The sequence below is a fragment of the Protopterus annectens genome, chromosome 16.part0 (genome assembly GCF_019279795.1).
Source record: "Protopterus annectens isolate FY-2018-M chromosome 16.part0, PAN1.0, whole genome shotgun sequence".
NCBI lineage: Eukaryota > Metazoa > Chordata > Ceratodontiformes > Protopteridae > Protopterus > Protopterus annectens.
The window spans coordinates 751,597,495-751,617,827 of record NC_056750.1 but is presented as its reverse complement, the minus strand read 5'-3'; the positions used below and the strand labels follow the sequence as shown (position 1 = coordinate 751,617,827).

General features: G+C 41.6%; 1 protein-coding gene across 1 annotated transcript in view; it reads left to right on the top strand.

The window, feature by feature from the left end:
• The window catches only part of PAPPA (pappalysin 1), a 3,990,201-nt gene that overhangs the window by 836,452 nt on the left and 3,133,416 nt on the right, over window positions 1–20,333 (top strand). Inside the window, exon 4 of the mRNA XM_044058178.1 lies at window positions 950–1,243. Within this exon, the coding sequence (XP_043914113.1) occupies window positions 950–1,243 (294 nt within the window). The remainder of the gene's footprint in view (window positions 1–949; window positions 1,244–20,333) is intronic.

The following is a 20,333-nucleotide window of genomic DNA, read 5'->3' as shown; positions in this document are numbered from 1 at the left end:
TCTCTACTTTTGTGGCCTTTTGGTTCAGGGTTCCTGTTGATGATAACTGTTCTGATGCAACCTGGGCCTCATCACATACTTTCATTTTTCATTATAAATTAGATCTTCTTTCCAGGAGTAGGGCATCTTTTGGCTCAGCTGTGGTCCGGAAAATCCTTCCATGAGGACCTCCTAGGTTTTTTGTTGGTAGCTAGGTATTCTGTCCCTCAAGCTGAAGACCAAATGAAAACAACAACTTCAGATAAATAAGTTAAGTACTTACCATATCGTTCCATGTGAGTTGTTGCTTTTGATTTGTCTTTAACCTTCTCTCCCTCCATCCCCCTGCATTGTTTTTTGGGCTGCATCGCTGACTGGGCTGAAGAAACATAAACCCTCTAGCCCTAGCTAGCTTTCAGTATGTGGGCCTTAAGATGGTTAGGCCAGATTTGTATAGGCCTGTTGACCTTTTAGGTTGGTGCTGTTTCTGCAACAAACTCGATCTGAGGGGAGGGGTAGAGCAGGGCATTATGGGTAGGGGAGGAGCTTGGACTTTTGCTCAGATGCTGGAATATACAACCGAGTCAGATGTATGCCAGATCCGAGTCCCTCAGATCGAAGACAAATGAAAAGCAACAACATAGATGGAACGTTATGGTAGGTACATAACTTATTTTTCCATTAGACTAGTAGCATTATGTAAATCAACAAATGAAATGATCTTTATTGCAGGGTGCAGATGTATAGCAAAAAGTATGGGAATCAAAACCCACAACATGGGGTCAGGAAAGTGATAGCCCCCACAGAAGAGAAGTCTGATTCCAGACTTGGCAGTTTATTAATTCAGTGCTCTGTCAGCTGGACAGGTGTTTACCCTTACTAATGTATCAATATTTGTCATTTTTGGCTCTGTCATTAAATTCTACTTTCATATCTATTTTTTTTTATTTATTTTTGTCATTCTTTACAGGTGGAATTGTATTGAGTCCTTCAGTTTATGGAGTCTCTGGACATACGGACACAATGATTCATGAAATTGGCCACAGCTTGGGACTCTACCATGTCTTTAAGGGGATTTCAGAGGTACTTTCCTGCAGTGATCCCTGTATGGAAGTGGAACCTTCATTTGAGACTGGTGATCTCTGCGCTGACACCAATCCAGTCCCAAAACTAAAGATGTGCAATGATCCTGGTCCAGGAAATGAAACATGTGGATTTGTGCATTTTAAAAATACTCCCTTCAGGAGCTACATGAGCTATGCAGGTAAGAAATGCATACACTGCTCAAAACATGTACGTTTAATCCTTTTTTAAATAGTTCAACTAATCATATTAAATGTGTGAGTTAAGGTTTTTAATTTTTTTCTCTATATGCTTTTGTCTCTCTGCCTGCTGAATATAAGTCCTCTCTGATAGGTCTTGAGACCATTCATTTCCAGTGAAGAAGGGAGCACCCCACCTCACAAGGTGAGTGCTGAGCAGGGTCAATGTTTGTCATCCAGACAGCCATAAACTTTGCTTGTACCCCACCTCTCTTTGCTTCATTGACCCACCTGTGAGGGCTTGAGAGCACACTCATCCAGGTGGTGTGAAGATTTGAATCCACCCCCGCCCCAGACCAGGGGATTCTACATTTAAGACAAGACTACAGTTGTCTCTTGCCCATAGAACTAACCAAAGTCTGGGCCACCATGGCTTTGCATTTGTCTTCAAGATAAGTCTCTGAGGCATTTCCGGATAGCTCAACTCCACCCCTCAGAGATGAACCACCACAGCTGAGGCCAGGAATGCATCCATGCTTCCAAGCATGCTAATTTGTGGTTGCCATCACTAGCGTAGCAATACCAAATGCACTTCCCCAATTTGGTGCTGTGTACCAGATGTCTGCACATGATAGACATTAGTAACTCAGTGATCAAACTACCCCTGTCCACCTGGATAGGTGAGCTGACATCAGCTACTCACTCCCACTCCTCCAGTCTGAGCCTGTACATGAACCTATGTCTTTTGGATACTTGTCATTGCTTTATTCCTCTATGCCATATAGTTGACCAGGTTTATTTGCATGTTTTTTATGCAAATAAATGTGTTCAGCAAGTACCATCAGACAGGTCAGTGGAAAGATATCTGTGAATGTTTATTGTGTATATGCCACAATAATCAGGAACTATTCTCAGTACATCCTGCCAAAACTGTTGCACTGAAATAGTGTTAAAAGAAAGCAGAAAATTGTAAAAAGGAACTAAAGTGATGTCTTATTGGATTCCTGACAATTATAAAAATATGCTTTTCATGCCAAGGATTATTTCTATTACAAAAGTATGTAATTTCATCAGTAATGTGCTTGATATTTCTATTAAGTGAATGCCACTGAAGTAATTGCGCATTTACGCAAAAGTATTTCACTTAGTATGAGATTGTGTGACTTTCAGTTTCTTCTGTTAAGTAAAAGGGTGAAGGAAGGTGAAAACTCTTGTATGTGACTAATTTTTGATTTCAACCTTTTTTTACATAGCACTGTTGATATAAAAGGGTGTTCCTTAAGTGGTACTCGACTGAACATGTCATATCCAGTTATATAGATACAGCCTTGTTAACATGTTGATGTGTTTATGGTTCACACAACACTGCAGACAAAGTTTAGCATTTAATACCATTCCAATAACTTGCCCCAGTATTGGTGTGTGTGTTTTGAGGAGGTGAGTAAGTGGTAAGGCCTGTCCTTCATTTCCCTGCTTAATTAAGCGATGTATTCATGGGTAATGTGAAGACAAAGCTGATGTTCTTGCTACCACATTCATGATGTGAGGCATGTTACTGAACTGTTGAGTGGGCCTTGTGACTATATTATGTATGTGTTGCCGCTGAATTTCTGTAGCGGTACATTTTTGGACTAACTTTGTGGCACAGAGTTTCTGGCAGGAGAGTTTGGATGCACAGAGATGATTTGTTAAGATCTTATTTTAAAGGAAGTCTTCCTACAGGTTTGCACTTTAAGATAATTTAGCTGTCTTACTCAATTGTTATTACCCTATTTTTTCTGCACTCCTATATGCAAGAGAACCTCTTATCCAGTGACACAAAGTGGCATATCCTATAACAACTTCTTGTTCTTTCCTGTTGGCTTGATTGAGCACCCCAAAAAAGCCATAAGCCTCTGTAGCCCATAAGGTCCCTTTGTATTTGCGACAACCTAAGTAGAACTATCACTGGGGTTGTCTGTCTTGATTAAATCAGTCACTTTATATTATGGATGTGAAAATTAAAAGTTATTTAGGCCATTTATTAATGTTACAGTCCATAGTTTGGGATAATCCTGGACCCTCAGGGGTTTCCAGAAATATATTTGGAAGATGTTTGCCATGTAGAGAGAGAACTGCGTGAAGTAGGCATATGTATACCAATAAGGAATCAACAGCCTAGGTCTAATGCTTTAAGGACAAGATCCGTCTTCGCAACTAGCAGAGCTTGTGAAGTCCCTATCTTTCTTAGTGATCTCAGGGTCATTGTCATAGTTTTCTGACCTGTAAAACATGCAGAAGAGCAAGTCTTCTTATAACTGCATCATAATTATGAATCTGATGTTGTTAATCTTTGTTCATTCCTTACTGATGGGTTATCGGTTCCATCCTCGGAACCGAGCTAGCCAATGCCAAGCTCATGTCAGCCAAAAACTCTCGAACCAAGGTCCTACCCAGAATGCTCTGCTCCCTCTTACCTCAGATCTCATTTTCTGTGTTGCTGTACAGCCGTGTCAAGCCACTCTCTCAGCTAAGTGTCTAATTTTCTGAAAGTTTACTTATTGTTATTACTCTAAATTTTTCTCAAAAGCTTATTCTAATATTTTCCTACCCTATCGCACACTTTAGACTCTCTCCTTTTAGTCTTTTCCCTTTATTACCCTCTTTTCTTACCTTTTGGTAAGTCTCCATTACCATCATTGGTAATCCCTCTTTTTCTCTTTTTACCCTTTTGTTGGGTAGCTCTTATTTTTCCTTTTGGTACTGTGCTTCTTCTCCACACCAGTTATGTCGGATAAGAAAAGTAGCGTTGGTTTCAAGCAGTGCAAGAATTGCAGCTGTAAGTTACCACTTTCCGATGACCATGACTTATGTGTCTACTGTCTTAATGTCTCCCACTTGACTATAGATCCTCCGTATGGGATTTGTAAACATTTCTTTACCAGGACTCTCGATGAGAGGAAGAATAAGTTAATTTTGAAAGGTCTCCTCAAGTCTCCTTTCTCTGAGGCTATTTCTAGGTCAGAGGACTCACCCCCTCCTGTTAAACCCCGCAAGAGGCATTCTTCCTCATCTTCATAGAAGTCACTCCCTTCTTCTCTCTCTGGAGATCGTAGGGAGTCGACTCACGAGAAGGTGAAATTGATTACTACTCCGGCGCTGCCCCCTGTGACCCTGTTGGCTCCAGGCTCAACACCGCCCTAAGTGATTCTGACTACAGCCATGTCTCCTTTATCGATACCGGCACCTGAGTTCCCAGTGCAGACAACTACGGTTCTGACAGTTCTGTCGCAACACCTAAAGGCACCGTCAATACATGTTCAGTCCCCTTCGGCACCGTTGGTACAGTCACCTTCGGCTCTAAGTATGACTCTTTTGTACTTCACGGCACAGGCATTTTCGGCACCGACATGTGCTTCGGTGCAGTCCTTCTCAGCACCATCCTTATTGCCTGTGCAGACACTTTCCACTACGGCACCATACCCTTCGGGGCAGACCTTTGCCTTTACATTGCAGACACCTTCAACTACTACTGCACTGGCATCTTTGGTGCAGACTTTTTCCACACCATTTTCTTCGGTGCAGACTTCCTCTGCTTCCAGCTCTGCACCTATTGAATTAGCAAGAACCAAATATTCCTCTTCACTGGATCCTTTTGCTAGCAGTCAGTATAGTCCTTTCCTAGAAAGGCCAGAATCGTCATCAGCTTTCTCCACAACGTCAACCAAGAGTCTTTCTGAACAGGATGTGTTGTGGCTTGTTGACTAGTTGATTGTGGCCAGAGGTCTCTCTCAAGCAACGAAGTCCACGTTCCCTCAGTCAAGGTGAACATATATCTCCTTAAACCCCAATGTATACTCCTCCTTTGACTTCCACTCAAGTCTCGAAGCCTATTACTCCAACAGCAGCTTCCCTCCCTCTGACTCCAATAGTGGGTCTCACTTTGGAACTAGAGTCAGCCTTGTGGCCTTCAGTGCACTGGGCATCGGGCTCTTGTCAGGCCAGTGGCTGTGCCGTTGGGGAGGGCATTCCTGGCTCCATGCTGATTTTTTCTATGGCACCTTCCAGGGATGTTCTCTCTTATGGTTCGTGTTCCTCTTGAGACTCCTGGTCTGGGGGTAGGCTCATCGGGGTGGGGTATGACCGCGGTTCCGAGGTTGTCGTGCTTGGTTCTGGGTTCCCATGCCTCCTTGGGCGGGCCGGCCTTCCAGGCCATGGAGAGGGCGCTTGCCTCCGCTGGCAAACTCATTTGTTGGAGTCCTCTTCCCCCCTCTGTGCCGCAACTGCCATAAGCTTAAACTGCCGGACACCGGGCACAAGAGCCTCAGGTTTCTCCTCCTCAGGAGACCCCCTCTTTGCAGTCTTCCCCAGAACCTCCCCCTGAGGAAGTATCCTGCAAAGCATCGTGTAAGAGGAAGCACATAGACTCCACTGAGGAGTCATTGACTGAAGATACCGATTTTGATGACGGGGAAGGGTTCCCATGGTCACCCTCTGATGAGGTGTCCTTTGGTGACATCCTCGAGATCCTTAGACAGAGGGGTGACTGGAAGCCCTCTAATCCTTCCTCTGAGGAATCCGTATTCTTGCAGGCTTTTCGTGCCCGGCCCCCTACCTCCTGGGTCACCCCGCCTGCCAGTGAGCTCATCCAGCTCATCATGCAGTGCGCATGGAAGGCTACAGACACCATGGATGCGATATCTAAGAGACCAGATAAAATATTATTGCCCCCAGCTGAGCACCCCCATTGGTCACAAGGTCTTCCAGTAGATGCTGTGGTGGTGACAGCTGCTACTAAGAAGGATTTGGCAGAAGAGAGCCAAACTGTCTATCCGCCCAAGAAGGAGTCCCAGGTGATTGACAGATTATGGAAGCGCGTGTTTGCTTCATCGACCTTCACCGTAAGGTCTTTGAATTATTTGGCACATTTTACCAGGCTTCAGCGAGATCTTATCAACCAGCTCTCTGAAACCTTGGCAGGAGCTACTTCTGACAAAGTCCGTGATAATGTGGCTTCTCAGATAGCAACCCTAGAGTCCATTTCCAACTCTACCATGCATCATATTTCTCATGCAATGGAAGGGGCGGCTAGAGTAGCAGGTGCAGGTATAGTCACCAGAAGACATACTTGGATGTGCTTTTGTGACTTTACGGACTCCTTTAAGGCTTCCTTCATGAATGCCCCCATAGAGGCCGCATCTTTGTTTTGCCCTAAAGTCAAGGACAAGCTGGCAAGGTACAAACAAGATGGCAAGACCCTGTCTGCCATTGGTGTCAGACACTCCACTCCTCAGCGATTCTACTCCCGAAATCAGAGGAGCAGAAAGATCTGGCACAAGAAATCACAGGGTTCTTTTTGGGATGCATGTGCCGAGTTCTCCCCTAGAGGCAGAGGGGGGAAACTCCAATGGAAGATGCCCCTTTCGGGGAAGAGGAGTTCCATGAAACCGGGGTTCCAGAGATTCTTTCTCTGGCCAACCCTATCAGTGCTCCTGAAGCGTTGCCCGACTGCTTACCTCTGGAAGCAGTCGGGGGTCATTTCTCCTTGTACCCCGCTGCCTGGCAAAAGATAACAACTGACTCTTGGGTACAGCAGATTATATCCAGAGGCTATCACATCCCCTTCCATCTTTGCCCAGTCTCATCAAGAGTATTAACAGACGTTCCACCCAGTCAAAGGGAAACAGCAGCACAAGAAATCCAAAAGCTGCTACAAACAGAGTCATCCAGACGGTCCTCCCAGACCAGATAGGATCTGGTTTTTACTCAAGGTTCTTTTTAGTGCCAAAAAAGACACGGGACTGGAGACCAATTCTGGATTTCAGTACATTAAACAAATTTGTAAAAACAGAGAAATTCTGGATGGTCACGTATCCTTCCTCTTCTGGAAGAACAAGATTGGATGTGCTTTGTAGATCTTCAAGATGCGTATTACCACATAAAAATGGACAAATGCTCAAGAAGATACCACCGCTTCCATATAGGAGCCAGTCACTACCAGTTTCAAGCCCTGCCCTTCTGTCTCTCTACAGCCCCCAGAGTGTTCACAAAATGCATGGCAATGGTTATTGCTCACTTGTGACTTCAAGGATTCCAGGCATTTGCATATCTAGACGACTGGCTTCTCACCGCCCCCACCCAGTGTCTACTGGTAGAAGCCCTGCAGTATACTCTCTTAACAACTCGAAGCCTGGGAATCAGTATAAACTGGGAGAAATCCAACACAACCCCAACTCAGTCTTTGGAATTTATAGGGGTACTGTTGGACATGAAAAATTGCACAGCATCCCTTGCAGAACACAGACTTTAGAGAATAACACAACCAGTTCAACCTCTGCTCTGTCACCACAAATCCCCAGCTCGATCTATACTCCAGCTGTTGGGGTCAATGGCAGCCTCGATTACCATTGTTCCTCTAGCCAGATTCTACATGAAGCTCCTTCAATGGCTACTTCTTACTCAATGGTACCCTCTACTACATCCTTTGTTTTTTTCAGATAAATGTAACTCAGATATGCAAGCAAGATTTACTCTGGTGAACATCTCGAAATCCCCAACAATGGTCTCGCCCTTTCAACCCCCATCAACCGATAGCCATAGTAACCACGGATGCCTCCCTGATGGGATGGGGGGCTATGTCAGGGAAACTCGGTCCAAGGCACCTGGCCTGAGACAGAGGCCTTTTTGCACATCAATGTCCTGGAACTGAGGGTGGTGCTTCCAGTGTTTCAAGCATTTCACTCCATCTGTCTGTCAAGGACTATTGCAATCCAGTCAGACAACATGTCAGTGGTCTGGTACATCAACAAAGAAGGAGGCGCCAGATCTTACCCGTTATGCTGAGAGACCTTGACAATATGGCAAAGGGTGTTCGCTTACAACCTCTTTCTGATTGCAATGCACATTCCCGGGAACTCCAACGTAATAGCGGACAAATTGAGCAGGTGCATTCTACAGCCTCACTAGTGGTCCCCCAATCCTCTGATAGTGGCAAAAATCTTCAACCACTGGGGCCAGCCTTGCTGCGACCTATTTGCCTCTCCAACCAACTACAAGTGCAGCAACTACTTTTCCCTGATTCCCCCTTGGGGACAGTCACCAAGGGATGCTCTAGTCCACGCTTGGCCCTCGGGTCTTCTTTATACTTATCCTCCTCTCCCCCTCATCTCCCAGTTTCTAAAGAAACCACGACAGTTGAAGAGCAAAGTGATCCTCATTGCTCCATATTGGCCTCAACAAGTTTGGTTTCCCTTCCTCTGGCCTCACCTGCTAGATCAACCGTGGATCCTCAGTCCATCCCCAACGTTGATCTTCCATCCACAGGGTCTGACTTCCCCCAAGCTAACAACCCTGAAACTGACAGCTTGGTTTCTCCACTTCCAATGATTGCCAGGCATGAAAACCTTTTGTCCCCTGTGCGCAATATTCTTATTGCATCTCATAAATTGTCCACCAGACTAATCTAGCTTAACAAATGGACAAGGTTCTCTCTATGGGCAGCAAATAAACAATTAGACCCCTTTGTCAGCTCCAGTCTCGGTGGTATTGGATTACTTATCACATCTTTTCCACTCTGGGGTGTCTGCCTCTACTATCCATGTACATTTAACTGCCATCTCAAATTTTCATATTGGTTTTTAAGATTCTTCACTTATGCCACACAGGCTGTAAGACTTTCTTTAAAGGGGTTATTCCACCTAAAACCTCCATTTAGAGTACCCGTATAACCTTGGGATTTGGCTTTGGTTCTGCAAGCTCTAACAGCGCCCCCCCCCCTGTGAACCTGCATCTTCATGTGATGTAAAATATCTCTCTTGGAAAACTTTTTTTTGATTGCAATCACATCGGCCAGGCAATTGTCAGAACTCCTGGCCTTATGTATCAAACCTCCCTATCTTATCTTCCATAAGGATAGGGTGTGTGTGGGTGGGTGTGTGTGTGTGTGTGTGTGTGTGTGTGTGTGTGTGTGTGTGTGTATGTGTGTATATATATATATATATATATATATATATATGTATGTATGTGTGTGTGTGTGTAAAAAATATATATAAATATATATATATATGTGTGTGTGTGTGTGTATACATACATATATATATATATATATATATATATATATATATATATATATATATATATATATATATATATATTTATTTATAGTGCATATAAAACGTTTACACACCCATGCCAGGTTTTTGTGATATAAAAAAAAAACGAGACCACAATAAATCATTTCAAAACTTTTCCCACCTTTAATGTGACCTATAACCTATACAATTTAATTGAAAAACAAACAAATCTGTTAGGAAATAAAATATATAAAAAATAAAAAACTTGCAATACACTGGTTGCATAAGTGTGCGCACCCTTAAACTAATACTTTGTTGTGTCTGCACACCCTTAAACTAATACTTTGTTGAAGCACCTTTTGATTTAATTACAGCATTCAGTGTTCTTGGGTAGGAATCTATCAGCATGGCACATCTTGACTTGGCAAAATTTGCCTTCTCTTCCTTGCAAAAGCACTCCAAATCTGTCAGATTGCAAGGGCATCTCTTGTGCACAGCCCTCTTCAGGTCACCCCACAGATTTTCTATTGGATTTAGGTCTGGGCTCTGGCTGGGCCATTATAAAACTTTAATTTTCTTCTGATGAAGCCATTCTTTTGTTGATTTTGATGTATGCTTGGGGTCATTGTTGTGGTGAAAGGTGAAATTCCTCTTCATCTTCAGCTTTCTAGCAGACGCCTGAAAGTTTTGGGCCAAAAGTGACTGGTATTTGAAACTGTTCATAATTCCCTCCACCTTGACTAAAGCCCCAGTTCCTGCTGAAGAAAAGCAACCCCAACGCATGATACTGCCATCACCATGCTTCACACCGGGGATGGTGTTCTTTTGGTGATCTGAAATGCTGATCTGATGTTGTTAATCTTCTTTCCATACATCACTTATGGGTTCACCCCCCCCCCCCCAGAACCTAGTCGGCCTAATACCAAGCTCGTGCCAACCATAAAATTCTTGAGCTAAGCTTCTATCCATAGTGCCCTTCTCCCTGTTACCTCAGATCTTGTTTGCCGCATAGCAGTAAAGTCGCGTTCAAGCCAAGCTCTCAGTTAAGTGGAAAACGTTTGATATCTTTTTTGGTTATTTTGCCTATTTCTTATTCTTTGTTGGTAATTTTAATATTTCTTTAACTTTGAAGCTATCTTAGACCTTTTTACACTTCTGCTTCTACCCTTTTGGTAATTTTTAAGTACTGTTGGTGGTACGGCCTTTCTTCTTACCCTTGTGGTATTTCTTAAATACCATCGTTGGTATTTCTTCTTCTTTCTTTTTCATCTGACTTGTTGTGTATTTTTTTATATATATTTAGACATAGATATAGTAGAACTCTTTGCCTTAGTTTTCTATCTGACTTGTTGTGTGTATTTTGTTCATGATGTCTGGTAAAAAGGGCACGTCGGGCTTTAAACATTGTACTTCATGTAAGGGTAAACTGCCTAACAGTGATTTCCATGACTGTGTTTATTGTTTGGGGGTATCCCATCTTTTGGTGCAGTCCCTGTGTGTGATTTGTCAAAGTTTTAGTCAGCACACCTTGAACGAGCGCAAAAACAAACTTGTTTCTGAAGGGCCTCCGTAAGTCACCCTTTTCAGAGGCGCTTTTTGCGATGGAGGTCTCATCCCCTCCAACCAAGGATAAGAAAAGGTCTCACTCTCTTCCCTCTTCGCCATCGGGTGACCAGGGCAAACCTGTAAAGTCTAAGTTACCTAAATTGTCTTCGGAGCATAAGTCCGCCTCATCGGCACCGACCTGTTCTGCTCAGACTACAACTGTTCCTATATCGGCACCAGCTTCGGCTCCGATACTGTCTACAGCACTAACTACTGACTTTCCAAGGATTACTACAACTTCGGCACACACAGTGCTTGCCTTCGATGCCTATCTCTGCAATACACTGGCTACTGAACCTTCTGTGTCAGCTCCACGTGCCCCTTCGTCACCGAGCCCTTTCACGGTTTCGATAAAGACAATTTTGATGACACTTCTTTCGGTCTCCAAGCTTGAGACATCGGTGCTAGTAGATTCCACACCACGGACCTGATACTCTCCATCAACAGATCCATTTCTACAGCAAGTATACATTCCGTTCCTAGAATGACCTGACTCCCTTTCGGGAGTATTCACTAGATCCACCAGGAGACTTTCTGAGTTTGACGTGGTGCGTCTTGTGGATCAGCTTTTGACAGCCAGGGGGATTCCCACTCTGTCTAGGATCCATCCACCTGCAGGACTTGGGTTGGTTTCTCCATGGACTCCATCCTACTCTCCTCCTTTGACCATACCAGTTCCAAAGTCTACAGCTCCGACATAATTTTTGGATCCCCCATCTCAGCACCTGTAGTGGACCTCACTGAAGCTCCAGGACTGTCCCTTTGGCCTTCAGCCCCCTATGAACCAAACCTTCCTCAACCCCTCGATTGGGTTGCGGGCTCTTTGGCTCGTGGTATGGTTCCTAGTGTGTCTACGGTTCTGTCCACGATGCCGGGAGTTCTGTCTGTACCGATCCTGCTTGAGGCTCCTCCCTCGGGAGCGGGTTAGACAGAGCGGGGTGTGACCCTGGTTCCGAGCTCCTTCTCGGTTCCGGGCTGCCATCCCTCTTCAGGTGGACCTGCTTTCCAAGCTGTGAAGAGGGCACTTGCTTCTGGAAGCATTCTACCGATGTCAGAACCCCAGACCTCTTTTCCCTCTGAGCTACAGCTGACACAAGCCACCGCCCCGGGACACCGGGCAGGAAGGTCACAGGAGACCCCGTTAAAGGGTGCCCCCTCTTCCGAGTCCTCCTCAGAAGCCCGCACTGAGGAGCCTCCATGGAAGAGATCATGCAAGAGGAAACACTTATACTCCCCTGAAGAGTCTTTGACAGAAGATACATATTTCTATGACGGTGAAGGGTCCCCATGGTAACCCCCTGATGATGTCTCCTTTGGGAACATCCTTGATACGTTGAAACAGAGGCGTGATTGGAAGCCTACTAACCCTTCTTCCGAGGAATCCGTGTTTCTGCAGGCTTTCCATGCCTGGCCATCTAACTCTTGGGTGACCCCGCCTGCAGACGAGCTGGTACAACTCGTTGTGCAGCATGCCTGGAAGAACCCTGATTCTGTTGAGTCGATCTCTCGGAGACCTGACAAGATACTATCCCCCCCCCCTGAGGAAAACCCACATTGGTCAAGAGGTTTACCAGTCAATGCAATGGTGGTGGTGGCGGCCATGAAAAACGATCTTGCCGAAGAGAGTCTTACTGTTCATCTGCCCAACAGGGAGTCTTGGGCTGTGAACAGATGAGGGAAGTGAGTTTTTGCTTCAGCGACTTTTGCCATACGGTCTCTGAATTACTTGGCACTTTTTATGAGGCTCTAAAGAGACTTGGTTTCTGAACTCTCTGGAACACTTAATAGGACAGGTGTTTGACGAGGTAAGGGACAAAGTTGCCATGCAGCTTGCAACCCTGGAATTGATCTCCAATTCATCCATGAGGTTGCTCTCACATGAAATCGAATGGGGGGCTAGAGTGGCGGGTTCAGGCATAATTATGAGACGCCATGCCTGGATGCACCTCTGTGACTTCACGGGCCCTTTCAAGTCTTCTTTCCTGAATGCTCCACTTGAGGCATCTTCCCTTTTTGGTCCCAAGGTTAAAGACACCCTGGCCAGGTGTGAGCAGGACAGTAAAATCCTGTCTGCCGGAGGTCTACGTTTTTCCAATCCTCAACATTCCTTTTCCAGGAACCAGAGGAGCAGAAAAATGTGACACAAGAAATCTCAGGGTCCTTTCCGTGCCACATGTGGCAATGATAGCCCCAAGGGCATAGTAAGTAATACTTCTGGAAACCGCCCCTACCGAGGCAGAGGGGGTCCACGTAATCAGGGACCCAGGGATTCTTTTTCTGGGCAGCCTTACCAGCATTCCTGTAGAGCGGCCCGATTGCTTTTCTCTGGAAGCAGTCGGGGGACATTTCTCTCTGCACCACACTGCCTGGCATTGAATAACTTCCGACCGTTGGGTGCAGAAGATCATAAGAAAAAACACCAATCATTGAGCGAAAAAACTTTATACACAGCAAAGCTTTTGGGCAAAACCCTTCTTCAATACTTAACACAAATACACTGAAAAGCAACATGCTTTAAATAGGAGCATAATTGGTCGTATGACAGCAGCCAAAATCATATGATCAAAAACTAAACATAAACAAAGTATTACAACAATTAAAACGTTAAAAATACAAACATCATAAAATATAAAGTATAAAATATACACTTCTAATTATACAACTTAGTTCGTTGCAACTTCATTAAAATTGGTTTCAGACTAACAGCAGAATTCAACCCTGGCGTACAATCAGCCGCCAGTCTGAGTATCCACTCATACTCTTTAATCTCTAAAGCATTATTAATGTCCCCACCCCTCCCAGAGGGAATAACCATATCTATAACCCTAAATTTAAAACCGTGGTCATCCCCATGTAGTCTAATGTGTTTAAATAGAGCATTATTTTCATTCTCCCTTCTAATCTCAGATTTGTGTTTGATTATTCGATCCTTCGGCTTACGTGTGGTCTTCCCTACATAAAATGAAAGACAGGCCACACATATAGCCAAATAAACAACATTAGTACTACAACAATTCGCTACAGATTTAAACTCATAGCCCTTATTCGTAATGGGGTGAATATAAACATAATTAGGGTTATTAGCTACAACCACACAGCAAGAACATTTAAAACATTTAAATGTACCAAAACGAGTAAAAGTATATTCATTTATGCCCAATCTATAATTAAAATCCTTATAGCATAGCCGACTCTTAATAGTTCTCATATTTCTATATGAGAAATACGGTTTAGTACCCAAATGTCTATTAATATCCGGAGAAGCCATCAACACTGGCCAGTTCTTCTCTATAATACGTTTAACTGAATACGTTCTATTACCAAAGGTCATAACATATCTAATTTTATCCGTACTATGGATACTACTACTCAAATCAGAAATGGAATGACGAGCAGAAAAAACATTCTTAAAGAAAGGTTTATATATAGTTTTTCTATTAAGCACTACATGATCCTTCAATCCTGTCAACATATCTCGATCATATCCACTTGCCAAAAATTCATTGAACATTTCTTCTAGTTGTACAAAAAATAATGAATCAACTGTATTTAATCTACTTACCCTAGCAAATTGAGCTTTGACTATACCTTTAAAAACATGTGGAGCATGCATGCTATCACGATGTATATACCTACTTGTGTGTACATTTTTCTTATAGATAGTAGCTTGTATTGCACCTTCATATAAAGTAATTCTGACATCAAGGAACAACGCCTCATGATCTGAAACTGTTTCCTTAAACGTCAAAAAAACAGTGGTTATATTAAAATATGATATAAATTCTACTAGATCATGATAAGAACCCTTCCAAATCATAAAACAATCATCAACAAACCTTTGATAAAAACAAATATTATCATTCAAAAATTTATAACCATTATGTATATGTTGCATTTCCCATTGATGCAAAACCAAATTCGCATATGTATTAGCAACCGGTGTACCCATTAGCTGTAAATATAATTGTTGATCAAATGTAAACATATTATTATTATTGCTCAACACTAAATCTAATAGCAAACAAACATTTTGAACATAATCAACAGACAAAGATCCTTTCGCTGTCAGGAACTCTCTAATAGAATCTATCCCGTAAGCATTAGGTATAACAGTAAAAAGGGACACAATGTCCGTAGTTACAAACAAATATTTCCCTGGGTCAATCTTCATGACCTGTAAACTGCTATACCATTCAGACAATTTACCCAAAAATTCACCAGTATCTTTTAAAATATTCCCACATTCTAATAAAAATGGATGTAGTTGTTTCTGTAAATAAACCGATATTGGTTCCGTTACCCATCCATTTCCCGATACTATGGGCCTCATAGGTGGATCCTTCAAGGATTTATGAATTTTTGGTAAACCATAGAGCTGGGGAATAGTAGGACATGGTACTGTAAAAAAGTGAAACAGATCTATGTCTATCTCACCGTTTGCCTGTAATTCATAAATATGCATGTTAACATCACTGATGTGCTTCTTAACATCATTATGTGAAATATGCTTAAAGGCATTATCATCATTAAGAAAATCAACAACAGATGATTTATATTTATCACAATCCATCATAATGACAGCACCCCATTTATCTGCTTGTTTAATCACTATAGTTCTGTTAGACTGTAAGTTCTTTAATGCAGAGTATTCACCATATGTTAAATTATAGTGCTTCTTCTTAATGTCCGTACCATACAAGTTTCTCAGTTCAATTTCACACAAATCATGAAAAGCCGTTATTACTGGTAAACTAATCGGTATGAAAGTACTGCGTCTCTTGCACATAGATGGTAATGACATCAAAGTAGTCGACTTAAACAAAATCTTAAGATTTATATTTCTAACAAATTGTTTCAATTCCGTCAGAGCAGACACTAAGTCATCACTTGCCATAGGTGTGAAACTCAGGCCTTTCCGCAATAAAGCAACACAGGATTCATCCAACACAAATTTAGAAAGATTCAATATACCTTTATTTATCTGCGGCTGATCTTCCCTTGCCCCGCAGGGCTGTCATTCTTGCGTTTGACAGAACCAGGTGCTTGTCTCGTTAAAGATTTGTCCCTCAAAGCTGTGTTGTCCTGCACTTTCTCTGCTTGATCCAACTGAAAGCGTCTTTGGGAAAAATTCAAAACTAACTGTTGACTCTTCTTTACAGGCACTTTACCACTCTCTTGTTGTTCTCGCGATATATCCCCATTAGTCACAGGCACCACATCACTCACATTGGAATCCTTCTCGATGGATAGCGACGTCAACACAGGAGGCGTGGTTATAGATACCCGATCTGACAATACAGCAGGTGTAGCAGAATTTAAAACAGGATTACTGGCTCCAGCTTCAGGAAATTCATCCAAGGTATTAATAGAAGTAGAAAAGGAACGCATACCCTTAGAAGAAGTCATCTTAACAGAAACATTTTTATTATCATTCTTAGGCCAAGAGAATATATTCCCTTTTTGAAAATCGGCAATATCTCTTAAAAGTTTCCGTTTTTTAACTGCCTCAAGACGATCATCTAAATCATGTACCCTATCCAACATCTGTTGATATATGGCCAGCATATTAGAAAAACAAGGCATAGTCATTAGTTCATTTTCCATTTGAATAATTTCATCTTTTAAGTCCATCTCACTCTTAGAAAAAAAGTCATTCATCAGCAACATATAATCAAGACTTAGCTTGATATTTAACTGTTGCCATCGTTTTAAAAGGTCCGGATAGGCATTACCATACGAGGGCATTTTGAGAATCCTTAGCCCCCACGGTACAATGCCCATATCAAGATATGCAGAGAAGCTAAACTGTTGCCACTGTAGGCGTTTATAAGTGCCCAGCTTTCTCTCAAGCAATTCCAACTTTTTGGTAAATGTTACAGTACCTTCTGGCCGAGAATTATCAGAGTTATCAATCTCCACAGAAGTAGTAGACACAAAGCTCAGTAAGGGATTAACATCCTTAGTCAAAAAAGATTTCAAAAGACGAGTTGTTTCCATGGCTGCAAACAGGCTCTCCTCCAAAACGCCAACAAACCAGCAAAGTATATATCTCTCCACACAACTGAACGATGGAAACCAATAACTAAAGAAAAAACACCAATCGTTGAGCGAAAAAACTTTATACACAGCAAAGCTTTCGGGCAAAACCCTTCTTCAATACTTAACACAAATACACTGAAAAGCAACAGGAGCATAATTGGTCATATGACAGCAGCCAAAATCATATGATCAAAAACGAAACATAAACAAAGTTTAAGTCTGCTCTGATGGACTTGAAACAATTTGTTAGAAATATAAATCTTAAGATTTTGTTTAAGTCGACTACTTTGATGTCATTACCATCTATGTGCAAGAGACGCAGTACTTTCATACCGATTAGTTTACCAGTAACAACGGCTTTTCATGATTTGTGTGAAATTGAACTGAGAAACTTGTATGGTACAGACATTAAGAAGAAGCACTATAATTTAACATATGGTGAATACTCTGCATTAAATAATTTACAGTCTAACAGAACTATAGTGATTAAACAAGCAGATAAAGGGGGTGCTGTCGTTATTATGGATTGTGATAAATATAAATCATCTGTTGTTGATTTTCTTAATGTTGATAATGCCTTTAAGCATATTTCACATAATGATGTTAAGAAGCACATCAGTGATGTTAACATGCATATTTATGAATTACAGGCAAATGGTGAGATAGACTTAGATGTGTTTCACTTTTTTACAGTACCATGTCCTACTATTCCCCAGCTCTATGGTTTACCAAAAATTCATAAATCCTTGAAGGATCCACCTATGAGGCCCATAGTATCGGGAAATGGATGGGTAACGGAACCAATATCGGTTTATTTACAGAAACAACTACATCCATTTTTATTAGAATGTGGGAATATTTTAAAAGATACTGGTGAATTTTTGGGTAAATTGTCTGATTGGTATAGCAGTGTACAGGTCATGAAGACTGACCCAGGGAAATATTTGTTTGTAACTATGGACATTGTGTCCCTTTTTACTGTTATACCTAATGCTTACGGGATAGATTCTATTAGAGAGTTCCTGACAGCGAAAGGATCTTTGTCTGTTGATTATGTTCAAAATGTTTGTTTGCTATTAGATTTAGTGTTGAGCAATAATGTGTTTACGTTTGATCAACAATTATATTTACAGCTAACCGGTGTTGCCATGGGCACATCTGTTGCTAATACATATGCGAATTTGGTTTTGCATCAATGGGAAATGCAACATATACATAATGGTTATAAATTTTTGAATGATAATATTTGTTTTTATCAAAGGTTTGTTGATGATTGTTTTATGATTTGGAAGGGTTCTTATCATGATCTAGTAGAATTTATATCATATCTTAATATAACCACTGTTTTTTTCACGTTTAAGGAAACAGTTTCAGATCATGAGGTGTTGTTCCTTGATGTCAAAATTACTTTATATGAAGGTGCAATACAAACTACTATCTATAAGAAAAATGTACACACAAGTAGGTATATACATCGTGATAGCATGCATGCTCCACATGTTTTTAAAGGTATAGTCAAAGCTCAATTTGCTAGGGTAAGTAGATTAAATACAGTTGATTCATTATTTTTTGTACAACTAGAAGAAATGTTCAATGAATTTTTGGCAAGTGGATATGATTGAGTTATGTTGATAGGATTGAAGGATCATGTAGTGCTTAATAGAAAAACTATATATAAACCTTTCTTTAAGAATAGTTTTTCTGCCCGTCATTCCATTTCTGATTTGAGTAGTAGTATCCATAGTACGGATAAAATTAGATACGTTATGACCTTTGGTAATAGAACGTATTCAGTTAAACGTATTATAGAGAAGAATTGGCCAGTGTTGATGGCTTCTCCGGATATTAATAGACTTTTGGGTACTAAACCATATTTCTCATATAGAAATATGAGAACTATTAAGAGTCGGATATGCTATAAGGATTTTAATTATAGATTGGGTATAAATGAATATACTTTTACTCGTTTTGGTACATTTAAATGTTTTAAATGTTCTTGCTGTGTGGATGTAGCTAATAACCCTAATTATGTTTATATTCACCCCATTACGAATAAGGGCTATGAGTTTAAATCTGTAGCGAATTGTGGTAGTACTAATGTTGTTTATTTGGCTATATGTGTGGCCTGTCCTTCATTTTATGTAGGGAAGACCACACGTAAGCTGAAGGATCGAATAATCGGACACAAATCTGAGATTAGAAGGGAGAATGAAAATAATGCTCTATTTAAACACATTAGACGACATGGGGATGACCATTGTTTTAAATTTAGGGTTATAGATATGGTTATTCCCTCTGGGAGGGGTGGGGACATTAATAATGCTTTAGAGATTAAAGAGTATGAGTGGATACTCAGACTGGCGGCTGATTGTATGCCAGGGTTGAATTCTGCTGTTAGTCTGAAACCAATTTTAATGAAGTTGCAACGAACTAAGTTGTATAATTAGAAGTGTATATTTTATACTTTATATTTTATGATGTTTGTATTTTTAACGTTTTAATTGTTATAATACTTTGTTTATGTTTCGTTTTTGATCATATGATTTTGGCTGCTGTCATATGACCAATTATGCTCCTATTTAAAGCATGTTGCTTTTCAGTGTATTTGTGTTAAGTATTGAAGAAGGGTTTTGCCCGAAAGCTTTGCTGTGTATAAAGTTTTTTCGCTCAACGATTGGTGTTTTTTCTTTAGTTATTGGTTTCCAGCGTTCAGTTGTTTGCAGAAGATCATAACCAGAGGCTACACTATTCCCATCATCCTTTATCCAAAACTTCCGACAAAGCTTCCCGTCGTTCCACCCAGTCAAAGGGAAGAAGCAGGTGCAGAAATAAACAAGCTGTGTCAAAAAAGAGTCATCCAGACAGTCCCACCAGACCAATGTGGATCCGGATTCTACTCAGTATTCTTTTTGGTGCCAAAAAAGACAGGGGACTGGAGACAAGTTCTGGATGTCAGCAATTTGAACAAGTCTATCACCCAAACGAATTTCCAGATGGTCATGGTTCAGTCCATTCTCCCTTTTCTAAGGGAAGGCGATTGGATGCACTCAGTAGATCTCCAGGACGTGTATTACTGCATCAAAATGGACAAACACTCCAGGAGTCTACTTCATTTACGGCTAGGAGTCAATCACTACCAATTTCGTGCCCTGCCGTTCAGACTCTCTACAGCCCCCAGAGTGTTCACAAAGTGCAAGGCAGTGGTCACAGCTCACTTGAGGCTGCAAGGATTTCGGGTGTTTCTGTATTTGGATGACTGGCTCCTTACCACCCCCACCAAGCATCTTCTGGTAACAGCCCTGCAATACACTCTTTCCCTGGCGAGACTTTTGGGGATAACGATAAACTGGGAAAAATCCAACCTTGCTCCAACTCAGAACAGAATTCATTGGAGCAG